Genomic DNA, 19159 nt, shown 5'->3' on the forward strand with positions numbered 1-19159 from the left:
GGTCCTAATCCCCAGAACCTATAAAGGGGACCTTATAAGGAAAAAGGGTCTTTGCAGGGTCTTGACTTGGAGGGACTGTCCAGGGTTATTGGGTGGGCCCTAAATCCAATCACAGGTTTCCAAAGGCAGAGGGAGATTTGACACATATAAAAGAGGCCACGTGACCACAGAGACCAGAATGATGCAGCCACAAGCCAAGTAAGGCCAGCAGCCATCAGAAGCTGGAAAATGCAAGGAACGGATTCTTCCCTGGATCTCCAGGAGTGTGCCCTGCTGACACCTTGATTTCCGTCCAGTGCATCTGATGTTGAACTTCTGGCCTCCAGAACTGTGAGGCAGTAAAGTTCTGGTGTTTTAAGCCACTAAGTTTGAGGCAAGGCCACAAGAAGCTACTACATGGAGGGACAAGAATTGGTGGACAAGGTTCCAGGACAGGGGCCACCTTGGGGAAAAGCCTGAGGTGTCGTAATGCTCACCATTGCTTCAGGGCCTACTGTGTGCCAAGCACCATTTTAACTATCTTATATGCTTTGTTTTCCGATAGCCTGTAAAATGGGTGTTTTTTTTTTTTTAATTAATATTTTAGTATGTTTAAGGTGAAAGTTTACATAGCATGTTAGGTTCCCAATTGACAATTTCTACACAAATTATTAGTTTGTGATATTGGTTACATTTTTCACAATGTGTCATCATTCTCATTCATTCCATTCTGGTTGTACCATTTCTAGTACTCTGGTTTCCCCGTCCCCTTAACTTCTCATCTTCACTTTCGAGTAGTTTTTGACCATTTGGTCTCCTATAGATGATTTTTCTTAAAGAAGCTCATTGCTCATGGGTGATATTCTTTATTTTATGAGCCAATCTGTTATTTAGCTGAAAGGTGACTTCAAGGGATAATTTTAAGTTTTAGAGTATTTCAGGGTGATAGTCTCTGTGAGTCTTCTAGTCTCAACCGGTCCAGTAATTCTGGACTTTTTAAGAATTTGAATTCTGTTCCATATTTCTCTCCTGTTCCATCAGGACCCATCTATTGTGGCTCTGATCAGAACGGCTGGTAGTGGTAGCTGGGTACCATCTAGTTCTTCTGTCTCAGGGTAAGTGAGGCTGTGGTTCGCATAAAATGGGTGTTATTTTACAGATGAAGAGGCTGAGGCTCAGAAAGGTTAAGGTACCTACCTAAGGTCACATTGTCAGGAAGTCGTGGGGCTGGGATTTTGGAAATTGAACATTTAAATGTGTATTTAATCACTATTTGTATTAAAAAAATATATACATATATATATAAACACACAAATATTTTTAGTATTCAAAATTATAAATTAAAACTACACACCATTACTTGGAAACCCTGGTGGCATAGTGGTTAAAAGCTACTGCTGCTAACCAACACGTTGGCAGCCCAAATCCACCTGGTGCTCCTTGGAAACCCTATGGGGCAGTTCTACTTGGTCCTATAGGGTTGCTATGAGTTGGATTTGACTTGGCTGCAACAAGCTTTTGTTTATCATTACTTACTATATATATATATATATTTTTTTTACTATATTAGCTATATTAGCAAAAGTGGGAAATACGGTGATTACTGCGCTGCCTTCTGACATCTTGCTCATTTTTTGCTACTATAGATTCACCAAGGAGTCCCCAGGTGGTGCGAACAGTTAATGCGCTTGGCTGCTAACAAAAAGGTTGGAGGTTCGAGTTCACCCAGAGACACCTCAGAAAAAAGCCCTGGCAATCTGCTTCTAAAACATCAGCCATTGAAAACCCCATTGAGCACAGTTCTACTCTGACACACATGAGGTCGCCATGAGTTGGAATTTACTCAAAGGCAACTTTTTAAAAAATTGATTCAGTGAAGAATACATACAATGTCTTCCATTCCCATCCCAGGAAGGACAGGCCAGCAGAGGGCTGAGGTTTCCCTTGGTGGGGCAGTATGTTTGTCTGTCTGTCTGGGGAGTATGGGAGTGGAGCGAGGACAGCAAACAGAACTTTTCATGTAGATAGGGGAGGATTTGTAGCATGCTGGGACTCAGGTAGCGATGAGGCAATGTGGGGGAGAGAATATCGGGTCCTTGTCCATGGGGCCCCATTCAGAGCTATCTCAAAATGCTGTTCTTTGAAAAATGAACGTTCATTATGCTAAGCCACTGAAGTTTTAGGAGGGTTGGTTTCAGTGGCATCACTCAGATTATTTTGATGTTAAAAGATGGGATAAGTCAATTTCCACCTCCTCCAAAGCAGCAAATAGCCCAATTGAGTTTAAACTCAGTGACTGAGAATCCCAGCAACTACCACAACTCAGATGGTATCCTGGTAAGACAAATCTAGAAGAATCTCCATTTCTTCTTGCTCTTCCTTTCCCCACATTCTATCAAGTCTGCACCATGGCTGTTGGCAAGTAAGGCGGGGTCTGTACTGTACAGCATAATGGATTCTGGGGACTACAGCATAATGGATTCTGGGGACAACAGCTGCAGGAGCTGACTTATTTGGGTTTTCTCAGTTCTGGGGGTATATAGGGCTGGTAACATGATATTCTTCTGTCCTACTGACTTTGAAAAAATGGGACACACAAGAAATTCTGGGTTGGATCAATTTGCTTAAGGAGAGTCCAGCAGCAGCTTCTTGAGGAATCCCTGGCTCCACCCCTGCATATGACTGAGACCCTTCTATGTAGAACATGACAAATTAAGAAAGCAGGGAGACAGAATTTTGGCTATGAATTCTGCTGGTGTGTAATTTAGATTTCATATTTGGACTTTTAATTCCTCCCTGGGAGCTTAATCACCAGAAGTGGATTTGTTAAAATTCGAAACACTTTTTTTTTATTACCGACATTTTTTATTTGGGCTCACTGGAAAACAGTCTTTCAAGCGTTTTTCATAAATTAGGACACACAGCAGGGAAATGCATTATACATCATGGCCCTGTAAACACACACATACACATACACCTGAAGAAAAAAAATCTTCCAAAATAAAAACATCTTTGCTTGTGTTCCTGACAACAGAGCCCATGACAAAAGGCTTGTGTGGAAGCAGCTCATTTGGAAAGCAACCCTAGGGAGCAGGCAGGGGAGCAGACCAGAGAAAGACAATACAGGCATGCATTACTGACTTCACGGTTGCCATGGTGACTGCAGCTCAATTCCACTAGGCCTTCAGAAGAGTTCATGAAGCACAGAACCGTCTGCTTGAGAGATGAAATGGGGACACAGTGATCCACTGACTCCTGCACCCATGGTGGGGTTTCGGGTGGCCCTATGGTATTAACTTCCCCTTCTTCCAGAGTGCACACATATGGGCCCCCGAGAGGCCGTGTCCTGTGGCACCTATGTAAATCTTCTCAAAGCTTGCATGGAACTTGCTGCGTCATCAGTGGCTGGAGTAAGAAAAGAAGCTGACAGGATCTGAAGTGATGCACAAGAGGTGTTCAACAAAAATACCCTTACCGAGTGCAGTGCAGTCTGATACAGTCTATTTCACCCTAGTTCACCACACACATACTGATGCTGGCTGAGGTCTGCTAACCAACAGTCCTTCTCAAAAGGTGGTGTGGAGACCCTTTCAGTGACTCTGCTCGGCCAAAACCATTTTTGTAGCAATTGTTGTTGTTAGGTGCCGCCCAGTCAGTTCCAACTCATAATGATCCCAGGTACATTAGAATGAAACATTGCCTGGTCCTGTGCCATTCTTACGATAGTCGTTACGCTTGAGCCCAGTGTTGTAGCCTCTGTGACAATGCATCTTGTTAAAGGTCATCCTCTCTTTCACTGACCCTCTACTCTATCCATAATTTATTATGATCCACACAGTTGAATCACTTTGCAGGGTCAATGAAACACAGGTAAACATCTTTCTAGTATTCTTTGCTTTTAGCCAGGATTCATCTGACATCAACAACGATTTCCCTGGTTCCACAGCCTCTTCTCAATCTGGCTTGAATTTCCGGCAGTTCCCCGTCGATGTACTGCTGTAACCACCTTTGAATGATCTTCAGCAAAATTTTACTTTTGTATGATATTGTTCTAAAATTTCCGCATTCTGCTGGATCACCTTCCTTTGGACAGGCATAAATATGGATCTCTTCCAGTTGGTTGGCCAGGTAGCTGTCTTCCAGATCTCCTGGCATGGGTTTTGACGTGGGTTGCTACAAGTCAAAAACTGACTTGACGGCACCTACCAACAGCAGCCCTACCTACCCTGCACAATCATATCCATCTACCCAGTCAGTTAGCTGTGTCTCCAACAAAGGCCCTAAAGCTATCCACTTCTCCACTGCTATGATTCTGGTCTAAGTTGCAATAATTTCTTGCCTGGACTAATGCAACAGACTCCTAACTGGTCTCCTTATTTCCACTTTTGCCCTATTCCCAAGCCTTGCTCCCAATCCATTCTCCACCCAGCAGCCCGAGTGCCCTTTTAAAAACAGAAATCAGGCTATGCCACTCCCTTCCTTAAGCCTCCCAACAGCTCTGAACCTAAAGTACTTCAAGCTCATCACACTTACACTTAAATCCAAATGTCCTATCCTGGCTTATCAAGCCTTCCTGACCCAGACCCTGCCCCTCTAGATCACCTCAGACCACATTCCTGACCCAGGCCCTCCCTCTCCAGGATCACCTCAGACCACATTCCTGCTCGCTCAGCATGCACTAGGCCCACCGCTAGCCTTCTCTCTGTTTCTAGGACACACCAAGTTCTTCCCCACCTCAAGGTCTTTGTCTGTTTGCTTCATACCAGTAGCTCAGCCTGCCCCTCTAATCTTTTATGACTGGCCGCCTTTTTTAGCTATTCAAATCTCAACCTAATGTCAAGTAGTAATCCCTTTATCTTCTAGAACATTGTGGTATTTTAACTCTCTGCAGAGCACTTATCACATATGATGTTTTCCTTGTTTATTTGCTTAGTCAGTCTCAACTTGCCTCTAAAATGTAAGCTCTTTGAGAATCTTGTCATTACTACATCCCCAGCGCCTAGAAAGATACCTGGCACAGAGAAGTGCTCAGTAAATAATTGTTTGTTTCTTTAAATATGAATCTCATGGCAAGGACAATAAATATTAAATGTACCTTTTCCTCACATTTGAGAGTTTGAATTCTGGCCCTCTAAAGGCAAACCTGGGGGCATAGTGGTTAAGTGCTACAGCTGCTAACCAAAAGGTCAGCAGTTCTAATCCACCAGGCACTCCTTGGAAACTCTAGGGGCAGTTCTACTCTGCCCTATAGGGTCGCTATGAGTCGGAATTGACTTGATGGCAGCGGGTTTGGTTTTTTTTGTTTTAAAGGCAAATAGGAGGAGGGATACCTTGCTTATACTGACATTTTATAAAAAATCTGGTGTATAGCAATGCAGTATTTTATGTATTCTGTTCATTAGTAACTAATATTTTAGAACATTTACAATATTAATGGAACTTAAAAAAATCTAAGAGAAGTTCAATTTACTTTTTTTCCATCTCAATACTGGTTATTAATAAGAGATAATTAAAATAATGGTCAGAACTAGTATGTTAAGAATTTATAAATAAATGCTTGGCATTAGTATGTCTGTATGCAGCTCAGTTTTTGGTGTAAAGTTCTTTGGCTGCAAGAAAGAACATTTGGTTTACTTCACTAATAGGAATATCTCTTAATGCTGGGATGGCTTCTTCTTGGTATTTCTTCTGCTGTTGGTTTTTAGCATAGTTATCTGCAAGAAGAGGACAAAAAACTTTGCTTAACGAAGTAACTCCTTCTACAGTCTCTGTGGTCCCTAGAGATCCACCATAGTTTACTAGGCTGACGTTTGGTTAATGACAAAGATTATGTTTAACATAACTAAATGAACATTTAAATTCTCTTTAGACGGAATGTCCTAATCAAAACAAAATAAATCCAGTCGGCAAAGTGGCTTTTCTTTGAATAAGGAATTAATATCTTATTCAACTGCACAATGACGATTGAAGTTCTATCTGCACAGCTCTCCTAAGGGCAGAATTATAACCAGACTCTGAAAATCTATTTCACTCAACACCCCGAAGGCTATTAAACCATTTGGCATAATCATTCATGCAAACTTAACAATTTTCCCTCTGTGCAAACTGTCTGTTTACTGTAATTTCAGTCAACAATGCAGAGAATATAGCAGGTTATCAGGAAAGAAATACTATAACTGATTTTCAAAATAGACTGCATAGTCTCACCAAAAAAAAAAAAAGTGTTCAAGTGTTGAAAAACTAAACCACTTCACTTCCTAGAATCTAAGTAAGCTCAGAAATCTTATTTTAATCTTTGTTGCTGTTGCTGTTTGGTGCTATGGAGTTGGTTCCGACTCATAGTGACCCTTTGTACAAGAACGAAACACTGCCAGGTCCTGCGCCAGCCTCACTTTAATCTTTAGACTTGAAATAAAAGAACTTAAAAAAAAAAAAAAAAACTACAAAAACTTGCCGTGGCTCTTCAACCCACTTAATTGGGATAAGGTGTACACAGTGATCCTGGGGAGGACATGCCCCCCTTACCCCAAATCCCTCCTCCCAAACAAGGTCTGCATGACCCTATTTGCCACCCCTTGATCCACAGTGAGAGCCCTGGAAGTGCAGTGGTTAAAGTGCTCAGCTGCTAAAAGAAAGGTCTGCTTCCATCAGATTACAGCCTTGGAAAACCCTAAGGGGCAAGTTCGACTCTGTCCAATGGGGGTCACTAAGAGTCAGAGTCAACTCGATGGCAATGGGTTGGGTTGAGTTTGGATCAACAGTTCCTATGTAGGAAAAAAGGAGTTTCTTTCAGGCAAGCTGCTGAAGAACAAATACTTGTGGTTTTTATGGGAAAATACACCTGTCAACTAGTGCTATAAACAGCATATTCATCAGAAGTTATTTCCATGTAAATATTTTCTCTCATATAACTTTGTATTTGTTTTTCGTAGATTCTTTTTACTGTGCCAATGACTGTTACCTATTACAGTCTATTAATCTCAGTTGCGTTTCTTGAGAAAAGTGCTAATACTCCACTCCTCCATCCCTAGCACTTTCCTTCCACATACACTCACCTGTGATCGTGTGAATGGAATCAAGTGGAGAGGTGCTCATCATGTTAACTCCAAATAAGAGTACATACCCGATTACTATTGTAATAAGGAGGTAGACAGGTAACGCGACTGCCCAGTATCTGTGGAAGAGAATATCATAGTAGGTAATAAAACCAAAAACCAAACCCATTTCTGACTCATAAGGACCCCATAGGACAGAGAAGAACTGCCTCATAGGGTTTCCAAGGCTGTAAATCTTTATGGAAGCAGCCTGCCACATCTTTTTCCCACTGAGTGGCTGGTGGGTTAGAACCAATGACCTTTCAGTTAGCACCGGAGTGCTTTAACCACTGTGCCACCAGAGCTCCTTACAGTAATAACAAAAAAAAAACCAAACTACTGCCATCATGTTGATTCTGACTCATAGCAACCCCACAAGGTTTTCAAGGCTGTAAATCTCTGCGGAAGCAGACTACCCCATCTTTCTCTTGCACAGCCACCAGTGGTTTCGAACCACCAACCTTTCAGTTAATAGTTGATTGCTTTAACCACTGTGCCAGCAGGGCTCCTTACAGTAAATAATAAACACCCTAAAAAGTTATAATTCTCAAGAGTCAGTCACAAAGCTAACATTCTAGCTTTTTAAAATAAAAGCTTTGTATGTTACATACACATATTACTTTAATTTTTATTAAAGCAATACATGAGAATATAACAAATAGTTCCACAAGCCTGACAGTGAAAACCTGTAGTCCTGTATTCCACCCATCCCTGTCCTGGCACCTCACTCCCTAAAAGCGAACACTTTCAACACCTTTGCTGTTTCTTCTGGTATTTACCTCCACATTTCTACATAACATGCCCCTATTATTATTTCTTGATTTTTTCCAATTTCAGACATTTTCTCTTCGTGGCCTAACATGGAGATGAGGGATTCAGCTCTTTTACTCTCTGCCCTCTCACATTCCTCCTATCCTCTTACTGTACTTACATCATAGTTTTTGGTTATGTCAGTTTTTTAAAATTATTGTGACTGTATAAACAATGTTTGCAACTGAGCACTTTAGTGTATATTTTCTTTTTTGTGCAACTATTTGTTTTTCTTGTAATTAGTCATTTCACCTTTTTTGTCTGTTTCCTTGGTTTCCCATGTACCTATCAGTACTGTATACTCAAATCCTGACAGGACTCTGAAATGCCAGGTTTTATTGGGTGCAGCCCTCCGGGAGCTCCTCTCCCTCCTGCTCCCATCTGGCCAGGTCATGTTCTCAGCAGGCTGCAGAGCCAACAGCCTAGAACTTCCTCCCTTGGCCTCTCTTCAGGGTTGGATCCCGTCTTCTTCTTTCTTGCTTTACCTCCTTGTTTCCATGGTGCGTATTCTCCAGGAACTTTCTCATAAAGTGTACACAGGAGGTAGATCATTTAGAACCATTTGTGTCTGAAAATGCTTTCATACTCCCCTTTTTTTTCTTCACTCTTTAATTTCAAATATTTTAGATTTAAAGAAGAGCTGCAAAGGTAGCACAGAGCATGACCATGTAGCTTTTACCCAGCTTCCCTGAGTGTTAACATCTCACATTTCTATGGTTCATTTACCAAAAGTGAGATTAACATTGGTACAACACTGTTAACCACAGGCTTTATTCAGATTTCACCAGGTTTTTACTCCCATTTTTCTGTTCTAGGGCCAATTTGGAGGCCTAGTGGTGCAACGGTTAAGCATTCAGCTGCTATCCAAAAGGTTGGCAGTTTCAATCTACCAGCTGCTCTTTGGAAACTCTATGGGCCAGTTCTACCCTGTTCTATAGGGTTGCTATGAGTCAGGATTGACTTGATGGCAATGGTTCTTTTTTTTTTTTTTTTAGAGCCAATTCAGGTATAAAATGATGCATTTCATCATGTTTACTTAGTCTCCTCCAGTCTGTGACAGTTTCTCAATCTTCCCTGGTCTTTCATGGTCTTAACACACTACTAAGGTATTTTGTAGAATATTCCATACCTAGAGTTATTAGGTTTTGGAGACGAACACCACAGAACTGAAGCACCCTTCTTACCACATCATACTGTGCGTGTGTGAGTTATCACTGTGACTTACTATTAGCAATGCTAACCTTGATCACTTGGTTAAGGCAGTGTCTGCCTGGCTTCTGTAAAGTTACTATTTTCTCCTTTCCTTAATCTGTTTATTAGAAGTGAGTTGCTAAATTGAGATCACTCTCAAGGGGAATTAAGGCACACTCCTAAAGGGAAAAGTATCAAAAAATTTATGGACAGATGTTAAAACTACCACAGTAATAAACAACTATCGTATGGGAGATATTTTGGGGCTATGCAACTGTTAAATATATCCTTGAAGTTTTACCCACTGATTTTGGCATTCATTAGTGGATTTTGCCTGTGGCCATTATTATTGTGGTATCTAAATGCTGATTTCCTATTTTCCTCATCACTTCTATATTTGAAATTCTTCTGTAAGGAAGATTTGTCCTTTCTCTCTGAATTATCTACTTGCTCATTTATTTATATCAGCATGAATCCGCAAACATTTATTCTTTGGGTTATACTCATACCATAGTCACTTACTTTGTTGCTCAAATTATTCCACCTTTGGCCATCAGAAGCTCTGTCAGGCTGGTTCTGTGATCTTTTGACATGCCCCAGCCTTTTTCTGTCTTGTCTTCTTTCCTGGGAGGGTAAGGGGCACTTTCTCACCTTCTGGCACTACCGGATGCTACAGGCTCATCTTTTATTTTCCCTACCCCAGTCCTTTTTTTTTTTTTTACCCCAGTCCTAGAAACAGCTAGAAACAGCCATTTCTCCAAGGAGCCTTAGTTCCTTTTATTGGAGAAGAGTTTATAGAAGTCATGACCTGAGTGCTAGGTGTGCTTCCTTCAGTCTTGACTGACAGTGCAGCTGTGTATGAATTATAGGCTGGGAATACTTCCTCTCTATTGCCTTTGTTCACCCAGTGTTGCTGTTGGGAAGGCCATTCTGACTCAGGACTGTATGTGACCTTCTGTGTTCTCAGGTGTACTGGAACTTTACGATGTGCCTTGGTGGGGGCCTTTAAACCATTTACGGAGTTTTAAAAATTACTCAGTGGGCCCTTTCTATCTGAAATCTCATGTGCAGGTCAAGGAAAATTTTTTGTATTTTTTTTTTAATAATTTCCTCCCTATTGTTTTCTCTTTCCGGAACTTCTAACAGAATTTTAGCGGTTATACTTTCACCTTTTCATTTCTTTCACTTTTGTTCTACCCTCTGGAAGATTACCCTTTAGTCTATTGTCCAACCTTTCCATTACATTTTTAATTTTAGCTATTATATTTGTAATTTCCAAATACCATATTTCCCTGAATATATATATATTTTTAAACAGCAGTCTGTGTCTGTTTCATAGTTACATCTTTTCTTATCTAAGGATTTTATGTTACTCAAATTACCTTCTGTTCCCTACATTACCTTCATTTTCTTCAAGTTCCTTTTTTTCTTTTGCCTTTCACGTTAGAGGCTTTCTTCTGACATCTGGTGAGTTATGGTTGTCGATGCGTATTTAGAACTGAAGTACTAACAAGCTAACTGGAAGCCCTGTGTATACGGAGGCAGGAGAGGCCAACTGGTGAGCCTCATTAGAGGACCTCCACATGTCAGAAACTACAGATCCTTTCTCTTGGGCTGGTCAGCTTCCTCAGGGAGAAGCCTCCGATCTTTTCCTGAGAGGAGTAGGGTGGTGTGAACTTGGTAACCACAAGCCTGGGAGCCTAGTAAAGAAAGGAGCTGGAGAATCTTCTCATTCAGCAATGCGGGCTTTCACTCATCCCCGTTTTCAGTTAGACACCTCATTTTTGTGCTCAGTTAGCCCTAATATCCCCAGGCTGGAGGCCTCATTATGTTTCTCTAGAGTGAAAACGTGTGTCTTCTGCCAGTGCAGAGGATGGTTCGCATCCTAGCTCTCAGGCCTTAGGGAGGGGGGTCTGAGGGTCTAACTGCTCCTTAAACAGTTTCAACGCAACCCAGAAATACCATGTTTAGAGATACCTGCTACCTCCAGTGCCTGAGCCTGTCTGTGTTCTAGGGTACAAATATTCTTGCTGGCTCCCCAATTTCACTGCAGTGGAAGAAGTGGAGACTAAGTCAGTTACCTCTCATGTACTTGCTCTTTACTTCCTAAAATCCACCTCTTACCTTCTATCTCTATCTCACTTTGTCCCTGTGGGTTTATACATTTTTCAATTTTTTTTTTTTCCTACAGAGTCATTTTGAAAACCCTGGTGGCATAGTGGTTAAGAGCTACAGCTACTAATCAAAAGGTCAGCAGTTCAAATCCACCAGGCACTCCTTGGAAACTCTATGGGGCAGTTCTACTCGGTCCTATAGGGTCGCTATGAGTCGGAATCGACTCGACGGCACTGGGTTTGGTTTTGGTTTTATAGTCATTTTAGTGAGATTTTGGGGGGAAATGGAGATAAACATATGTGTTCAGCCAATCACCTTTACTTACGGGTATATCAATAAATGACCTTTACAAAGTTTTCAATTTTTATATTGCTATTAATAGATCTTAAGAAAATATATTTAAGACTTAGACAGTCTTAAGGACATTTTATTTAAGAAACATATTAAACTTACTTTTGAGGCCAGTAGGTTAAGCCTAAGGAGTTTAGCCAAGATTCAGGAATAAAAGCCCATACAAGATATAGTACTGTAAAAGAGAGAAGAGGAAAAAAAAAAAAAAAAACAGTGAGAGAAGCATCAGCAAGGCATGCAACCAGTCCATCAAGGTTTAGATAAAAAGCTCCTCTGAACCTTTCTCTAATTTATTCAGAAATGATTTTTCCCTCCTTTCAGTTTTTCTAGCTCTTTATTTGTACCATCCTTATAAAACCACAACTACCTTGTATCAGTTATTATTCAAAAATATACATTAACTCTCACACTACATTTTAGGCAAGTTAAAGGCACAAGTCATGTCTTAGCAATTGCTGTAATTCCTATAAACCTAACAGTTTGCTTTATGCATAGCAAGTGTTCAACAGTTCACCCCCACCCCCACCCGAGAGAGATGGGAATAATTATGACATTTAGTTACTTAAAGGTCAATTTACCTACCCTTGGTCCAATACATTGCAATCTGAGTTTCTACCTTATCTCCCTGGATACAATCTCATTTCCCTTAATGCCAACGCTTTGTGGTACCCTTTGCTGTTTTTGAAGGAGCCCTGGTGGCGCAGTGATTAAAGGGCTCGGCTGCTAACCGAAAGGTCAGTGGTTCGAACCCACCAGTAGCTCTGCTGGGAGAAAGCTGTATGTCATGGATTGAATTGTGTCCCCCCAGAATATCTGTCAGTTTAGCTGGGCCATGATTCTCAGTATTGTGTGATTGCCCACCATCTTATTTGATTTTTCTATATGTTGCAAATCCTGTCACTATGATGTAATAACATGGATTAGTGGCAGTTATACTAGTAAGGTCTACAAGATTAGGTAGTGTCTTAAGCCAATCTCTTCCGAGATATAAAACAAAGAAGCAAGCAGAGAGACAGGGGAACCTTATATCACCAAGAAAGCAGTGCCGGGAGCAGGGTGCTTCCTTTAGACCTGAGATTCCTGCGCTGAGATGCTCCCAGACCAAGGGAAGACTGATGACAAGGACCTTCCTCCAGAGCTGACATAGAAAGACTTGCCCCGGAGCTAGCGCCTGAATTCAGACTTCTAGCCTATTGGACTGTGAGAGAATAAACTTCTCTTTGTTAAAGCCATCCATTTGTGGTATTTCTGTTAGAGCAGCACGAGATGACCAAGACAATGTAGCAGTCTACTTCAGTAAAGATTACAGCCTTGGAAACCCTACAGGGGCAGTTCTACTCTGTCCTATAGAGTCGCCATGTGTCGGAATCAACTCAACGGCAGTGGGTTTGGTTTGGTTTTTTGCTGTTGTCCCTGTGTAGTAACAGATGCCATCTGAGCACTCACTTCAGGCTAAGCACAGTTATAAGCACTTTACATGCATTATTTCCTTTAATCTTCAAACTGACGTATGTATACCATTTTTACAGATGAGGAAATGAAAAGGTTAGAAAGGTTAAATCGTCTGCCCAAGGTAAGCGGCAAAGACAGATTTCCAATTACTTAAATCAACGATGATGAAGTGTTGATTGTTTTTTTCTTGACAAATATGTAGTATAAAACTATGTCAGGACCTTGAGATACAATAATGAACTTGAAAGAGACAACCCCTGCCCTCCCTGAGCTTAAAATCTAGTGGAGAACAGAGTTGAGGAAATTGATATTGTCACTACACTATGATAACTGCTGATGACTGTGTGATAAAAGACGACACGGGAGCACAAGAGAAGAACCTTAGCCCAGACAGGCGCAGGTGGAAATTAAGGTGTGAAGGATGAGTAGGAGGTAAGCCAGATTAAAAACGTATATGGCTAGGGAGCCTGCAGATGACAGGAAGGGAAAATAGATGAAATGATGTTCCCTGCCATGATACAGAGAGAGAACATGAGGGATCTGAAGAGAGATTTGGTGTTTTTTTTTTTTTTTTTTTAGATGGTAGAGGCCAAGGGAAAGGGTGGCCAGGAACTGGCTTGAAGCATTAACATAGCTCTTAAAGTTAATGCAACACAATCATAATGAAACACTATAAATCCATAAGCAGAAGTGATTTATTAGTTTAATTAATGAAATGAATGATCATTTCTTGAACATCTACTACTATGTGCCAGACACTATGTAAGGCCAACGCAATAAAAAAAAAATTTTTTTTTTTTTTTTAAAAAACGTTATAGAGGAAACTAAAACAGTCCTTATTCTCAGGGAACTCACAAACTAGGGTGGGAGACAGAAACAAGCCAAGTGTAGTGGAAGGAACTTCACATGTAGTATCTTACTTAAGCCTCTCAAAACCCTTTTGAGGTGGGAGCTATTATTAGCCCTAATTCACAGATGAAGACCACTGAAGCTTGGGGAATGAAGTAACTTGCTCGAAGTCTCACAGTAAGAGCTACAAAGCTGCAGTGTGAACCCAAACAGTCTGTTCATACTACGCTACTCCCCAGGTAATCATAGACAAGTACAGTGACAAACCTACGTAAGGTATCATTAGAAGAGAGAAAAAAGTGACCTAACACAAATTGGGGAGATCAGGGAAGGCTTCCTGAAGATGATGCCTGAGCTGACTCAAAGGATGCGTGGAGGTAAGCTCCCATAAGGGAGGTCGCTATGCAAAGAGATAATGAAGATGGAAAGAACGTTCCCAGAAGCAAGACCATTAAGAAAAATACGGAGGTGACAAAAGAATGTCACGTATTTGGGGGAAACCATAAACAGTCATACACAGGTAGCTATGAGTCAGAACCAACTTGAAGGCACCTAACGACAACACGAGCAGTTCAGAGCTGCTGTGAGTACTGAGATATAAAAGTGCAAAAGTGGGCTACAGAGAGAGAGAGAACCATCCACACACCCACCAAAGAGGTTTTTTAAGCAGAGAAGTTCAGATTTGCCTCTGAGTGGGTTGCTCTGGTGGCTCTCTGGAGGATGTATTTGGTGGTAATAAAATCAGACAGTAAGAGGCCTACAGCAGATTCTGTGGCAGAAGCGAATGAATGAGTTATGGGCAGAAGGAAAAGGACAAATGGGGAATGACAGCCAGGTTTTCAGATTGGGTGACTCGTAATTTTAACACCAAAGAGAGTATCTGAGAAGTTATTCTCCATACAGCGTTGAATGATCTTCCAAAAATATTAAGTAAACCATATTCCTCAACTGTTCAAGCCCTTCAACGCCCTTACCCACTGCCGTTGAAAATCCAAGCTCTTTACCAAGGCCTACAAGGACTTGAATGATCTGGTTCCTGCCCACCTCTCCAATGTCCTTTCTAATCCTTGTGCACTATGCTCCAGCCACAGTGGTCTCCTTTCTGTTCTTCACACCTTTCCTCCTCAGGGCTACTGTGCTTGAAGTGCCATCTGCCTGGACCTGTCTGCTCCTCCCTTGGCTCTTTTCAATGCCTGGTCCCTTCTCTTTCAGGCAGCAGGGGCTCTCCCCGACCATTAGTCCCTCCATCTGCTGCCCCGCCCCCCACATTACTATCATTTCCCTCTATTTACTTCAAAGCCTTCATCACAATCTGCAATTACCTTGGTTGTTTTCAAATTAGTAAACATTTCAATGTAGACAGAGAATCATGTAATCCTCCTGTACCCAGCACCTAGTTTTATCGTAACTGCCCAGAGCTGGCTTCTGACCTCACTTTTTCAGGCTTCAACCTTCCTGTTATTCCTTGAACTCACAGGAATGTGTCTCCCTCTGGGCGTCGGCACTGGCTGTTCTCTCTCTGGGGTGCTCTTTCTCCAGAGAACCACCCACCTAGCTCCCTCACTTTTCATGTCTTTGCTTAAACCTAATCTCTCAGGTACATCCCAACTGCTCTATTCAAAATCACAAAGTTCTTCCACTCCTTATCCTTCGTCCTTAATTTCTCCCCAAAGGGCATGCTATCATCTGACATTGTGCACGTTTCACTTAATTTGTTCATTGCCTATGTGCCTCTACTAGAATGAAAACTGTATGAGACTAGGAAATATCTGCTTGTTTTGCTCCTCCCTGACTTATAATAGTGTCTGGCATATACTAAGCACTCAATAAATATTTACTAAATTAATTTTTGATTGTAGGTACTATTGAATTTAAGTATTAAAGTCATTGCTTTTATTTATTTGCATAGTTTCTAATCCTTCAAGTACTCTATAAACACTAGGATTACAAAACGATGTTAATAATAATAGCAGTGGCTAATATTTATTGAATACCTGTTGTATCCCAAGCATTGCTGTAAGTGCTTTATATAAATTACCCTGATTAATCCTCAAAACAGCCCTAAGAGACAGCAGAATGAAATGTTTTAGAGCAAATATTCTTAAACAGTGTATCTAGGTTCAAATTCCAGCTAGCTGTGTGACCTTGGTTAAGTTACTTAAACCCGCCTGTGTGCTTCAGTATCGTCACCTGGAAGGTGAGGACCATAACAACAGTATCTACCTCACAGGACCATTTGTGCGTATCAGGACTCACAAGGATTTGAATGATCTGGCTCCTGCCAGATCAACAAACATCGATCAATACACAGATCCAACAAACATTATCATCAGCACTTCCCACCCACTTCTACAGATAAGGAACCTGAAGGCTAAGACAGAGGTTAAGTGGCCCTAGATCACACAGCTAATCTGTGAAGGAGTAAGGATTTGAATTTAGTCATAATGAAAACCCTGTTGATCACAATGGCCTGATCCACAATCAATCATGGGATGGCCCAGGATCAGGCAGTGTTTCATTCCATTGCGCGTGGGGTCGCCGTGAGTCTGGGGCTCACTCGCCAGCAACTAACAATGATGTAACTTCTTCACTCCACAAACTCCCTTAGTCAACAGCTTGGCCATTAGGCCATCTCCAAGCTATACTGATGGTGCAAAGTGGGGTTTTTTTCAGTTAAGATTCCTCCGCACACACCCCTCCCCCCATCCCTCAGCTTTCAGGAAGTTCCAGCAAGTAGGATTAAGGTACCCAATTTTCTCCCTTTTGTTTCTCTCATAATTCCAAAATCCTTTTGGGGCAATATGGGGCCTACTGTGTGACTGGGCAAGGAGCCCTGGTGGCACAGTGGTTAAGTGCTTGGCTGCCAACTCAAGGGCCAGTGGTTCGAATCCACCAGCAGCTACAAGTAAGAAAGATGTAGCAGTCTGCTTCTGTAAAGATCTATAGCCTTGGAAACCCTATGGGGACAGTTCTACTCTGTCCTATAGGATCTCTACGGGTTAGAATCCACTCAATGGCAATGGGTTTGGTTTTTTGGTGTGACTGGGCATATTATGGAAACCCTGGCGGCATAGTGGTTAAGAGCTATAGCTGCTAACCGAAAGGCTGACAGCTCAAATCCACCAGGCGCTCCCTGGAAACCCTATGGGGCAGTTCTACTCTGTCCTATAGAGTCGCTATGAGTCAGAATCGACTCGACAGCAGTGGGTCTTGGGTTTGGGGTATGTCAGTGTCTCAGTGAGAGTCAGTTTCCTTATCTGTAAAATGGGACATTCTGCGGATTAAAGGGTCTATCTTTCAATGGGAGTTCTCTAGCTTAATTGCCATCACTCTCCAGTTCCTGCATGCTGCACTGGAGCCACACCAAACTACTCACTTTTCAACCTGGTTGTGCCTTCCTCCAAGCCCTTCACATTTCCTTCTCTCTTAATTATTCTTCTGTAATAAGTGTTGTGAATAAAGTCTCTGAGAGAAAGCCAATCTGATCTCCCAGTTTGATTTCAACGTCCCTCCACTGTTCTTCCATGATACTTACCACACTGAACATCTGGTCCAGAAGACCCTGACCTCCTTAAGGGCAAGAACCAGATTTTACACACTTTGCCATCATGTCTGGTGCTATATAAATATATGTGTTAAAATTAAAGCTCTTGGGCCAGCGTCTTACATATAAAACATCTTGAACAACGAATTCCCTTAAAAAGAAACATTGCTGTAAAGAATCACAGCTCCTGTGTATACATTCTAAAAAAAACCGCAACGTTTCCTTGTCCTCGACATCCAGAAAGGGTTCCTAGTCACTCATCAAGAATATACTTACTGAAGCCAAATTGGGAGCTTAAAAAAAGCACAAAGCCATAAATCGCTCTTTCTGGCAATGGTGACGGTGAATTTTCCACCATTTTGTCCCTGTGGCTTTAGACAATCTGTGGAAAAGAAGACAAGCCGTCAGCGATTTACACCCCTTTGCCCCTCCTGACTTTGCTTTGGGCAGAGCCCCCGCAGGGGTTTATTTCAGCGGAAACCACTGCAAACGGCCATCCTGCGCACACCCCAGCCCACGCCCGCGTGCACGCGCGCACACCTGCTGCGGGGGGCACGGCAGCGGAGGCACCTACGCCGCTCCAACCCCGCGAGCTTCGCCTGCGCAGGGGAAGGGGAAGGAAGAGCAGAGTGGGGTCCGCGAGGCGCCGACCTGGACGCGCGCGGCCTCCCAGGCCTGGGCCCTGCCCTCTGTTGGGGCTTGTTTCTCATTCGAGGCCTCACTCAAAAGCTGGGTGGGGTATGCCCTCGGCCAGCAGCCCTTCATGCGCTCACCCGGGCCCCTCCCGCCAACTCGGCCACCTCCGCGCCGAGTCTTCTGCGCAAGCGCCGACTAGGGAACGGCGGGGGGCGAGAGAGAGAAAATTGAGAGAAAGGAAAGGAGCGACGGCGCACTCCCGCCCACGCACGCGCGTACACTGCGACCCTCGCAGGGAGCGCGCGGAGGGTGGACGCATGCGCAGGGGCAGGCTAGGGCGCTCAGCTCGCGGCCGCGGAGGGAGGGGGCGGGCTGGCCCCACTGCGCATGTGTGTTCCCTTTCCACGTGACAAATCTGCCTCCCGCCCACCCCCCCGCTCCCGCCCGGCTGACGTGGAGGTCGGGTTGCTGCGGCGGCGGCGGTAATGGCTGAGGGAATTACCAGCGTCCGAGGCTCGCTGACAGCGGGCCCCGGTAAGTGCACCCTTGGCGCGCGGCAGGTCACGTGGTCCCGCTGCAGCCGAGACTCCCGGGGAAAGGGGGCCTTATCCTTCACAGCCCTTGCAGGAACGTGTGCTCGTTGCGGGGTGTCCCTCGCTGTGGTGCCCGCTGTGTGTCTGCGTGGGCCAGGGAACGGTCACGGGGTGTGTCTCCTTTGCCTGGTGTCCCCCTTCTGCAAGCGGGTGCCCCGCTGGGGGTCTGCGCGAGGGTGGGAGCGTTGCTTTTGCTTGCACATTCCTCTGCTGTCCGCGCGCGCCTCGTCTCCGATACCAGTTTGGGGCGGTGGCCGCCCCGGCCCGCTCTCGGGCACGCCCCCGGATCTGCCCCCGGACCCCCTTTGTGGACACCCTTTCTTTTCGCGGCTTCCGTGGGTGGCTCCCCCTTTGCGTCATTGCTCTTTTCTGGGGGTGCGCGTCCCCGCGCCTTGTGCGACGCGACCCCTTCTTGGAGCGATCTCAACCCTAGTGTGTTCCCGCGCGTGTGCGAGTTTTCCGTGACGAATGTTCGGGAACGTTGGTGCAAGCCCACCATCTGTGTGCTTCGACGTACCTGCCACCTGTTTTTGTGAGAACTGGCA

General features: G+C 43.5%; 2 protein-coding genes across 5 annotated transcripts in view; one reads left to right on the forward strand and one right to left on the reverse strand.

Moving 5' to 3' along the window:
* Window positions 1-2821: 2821 nt before the first annotated feature.
* On the reverse strand, window positions 2822-18638 carry PIGP (phosphatidylinositol glycan anchor biosynthesis class P). Of its 4 annotated transcripts, none has more exons than XM_010598644.3 (5): window positions 18524-18638; window positions 17662-17767; window positions 11643-11715; window positions 7035-7153; window positions 2822-5693 (listed from the first exon to the last, which is right to left on the reverse strand). In XM_010598644.3, exons 2-5 carry the CDS (start codon window positions 17741-17743, stop codon window positions 5563-5565), a joined length of 405 nt encoding a protein of 134 aa, XP_010596946.1. In that variant the 5' UTR covers window positions 17744-17767; window positions 18524-18638; the 3' UTR covers window positions 2822-5562. The 4 variants fall into 4 exon arrangements, with proteins under 4 accessions (XP_010596946.1, XP_010596943.1, XP_010596945.1 ...); XM_010598641.3 differs by lacking the exon at window positions 18524-18638 and adding an exon at window positions 18159-18321; XM_010598643.3 differs by lacking the exon at window positions 18524-18638 and adding an exon at window positions 18037-18321.
* The window catches only part of TTC3 (tetratricopeptide repeat domain 3), a 129557-nt gene continuing 128849 nt past the window's right edge, over window positions 18452-19159 (forward strand). The window contains exon 1 of the mRNA XM_023559091.2: window positions 18452-18555. Within this exon, the coding sequence (XP_023414859.2) occupies window positions 18507-18555 (49 nt within the window). The 5' untranslated portion in view covers window positions 18452-18506. The remainder of the gene's footprint in view (window positions 18556-19159) is intronic.

The sequence above is a fragment of the Loxodonta africana genome, chromosome 2, assembly GCF_030014295.1.
Source record: "Loxodonta africana isolate mLoxAfr1 chromosome 2, mLoxAfr1.hap2, whole genome shotgun sequence".
Taxonomy (NCBI): Eukaryota; Metazoa; Chordata; class Mammalia; order Proboscidea; family Elephantidae; genus Loxodonta; species Loxodonta africana.

What these genes read in the sequence shown, in the direction of transcription:
- PIGP (XM_010598644.3), bottom strand. Translation starts at nt 17,743, where the DNA reads ATGGTGGAAAATTCACCGTCACCATTGCCAGAAAGAGCGATTTATGGC. An exon ending in AAGCTCCCAATTTGGCTTCA is followed by an intron (nt 11,716 to 17,661) that starts GTAAGTATATTC and finishes TCTCTTTTACAG; the next exon opens with TACTATATCTTGTATGGGCT. An exon ending in TTAACCTACTGGCCTCAAAA is followed by an intron (nt 7,154 to 11,642) that starts GTAAGTTTAATA and finishes TCTCTTCCACAG; the next exon opens with ATACTGGGCAGTCGCGTTAC.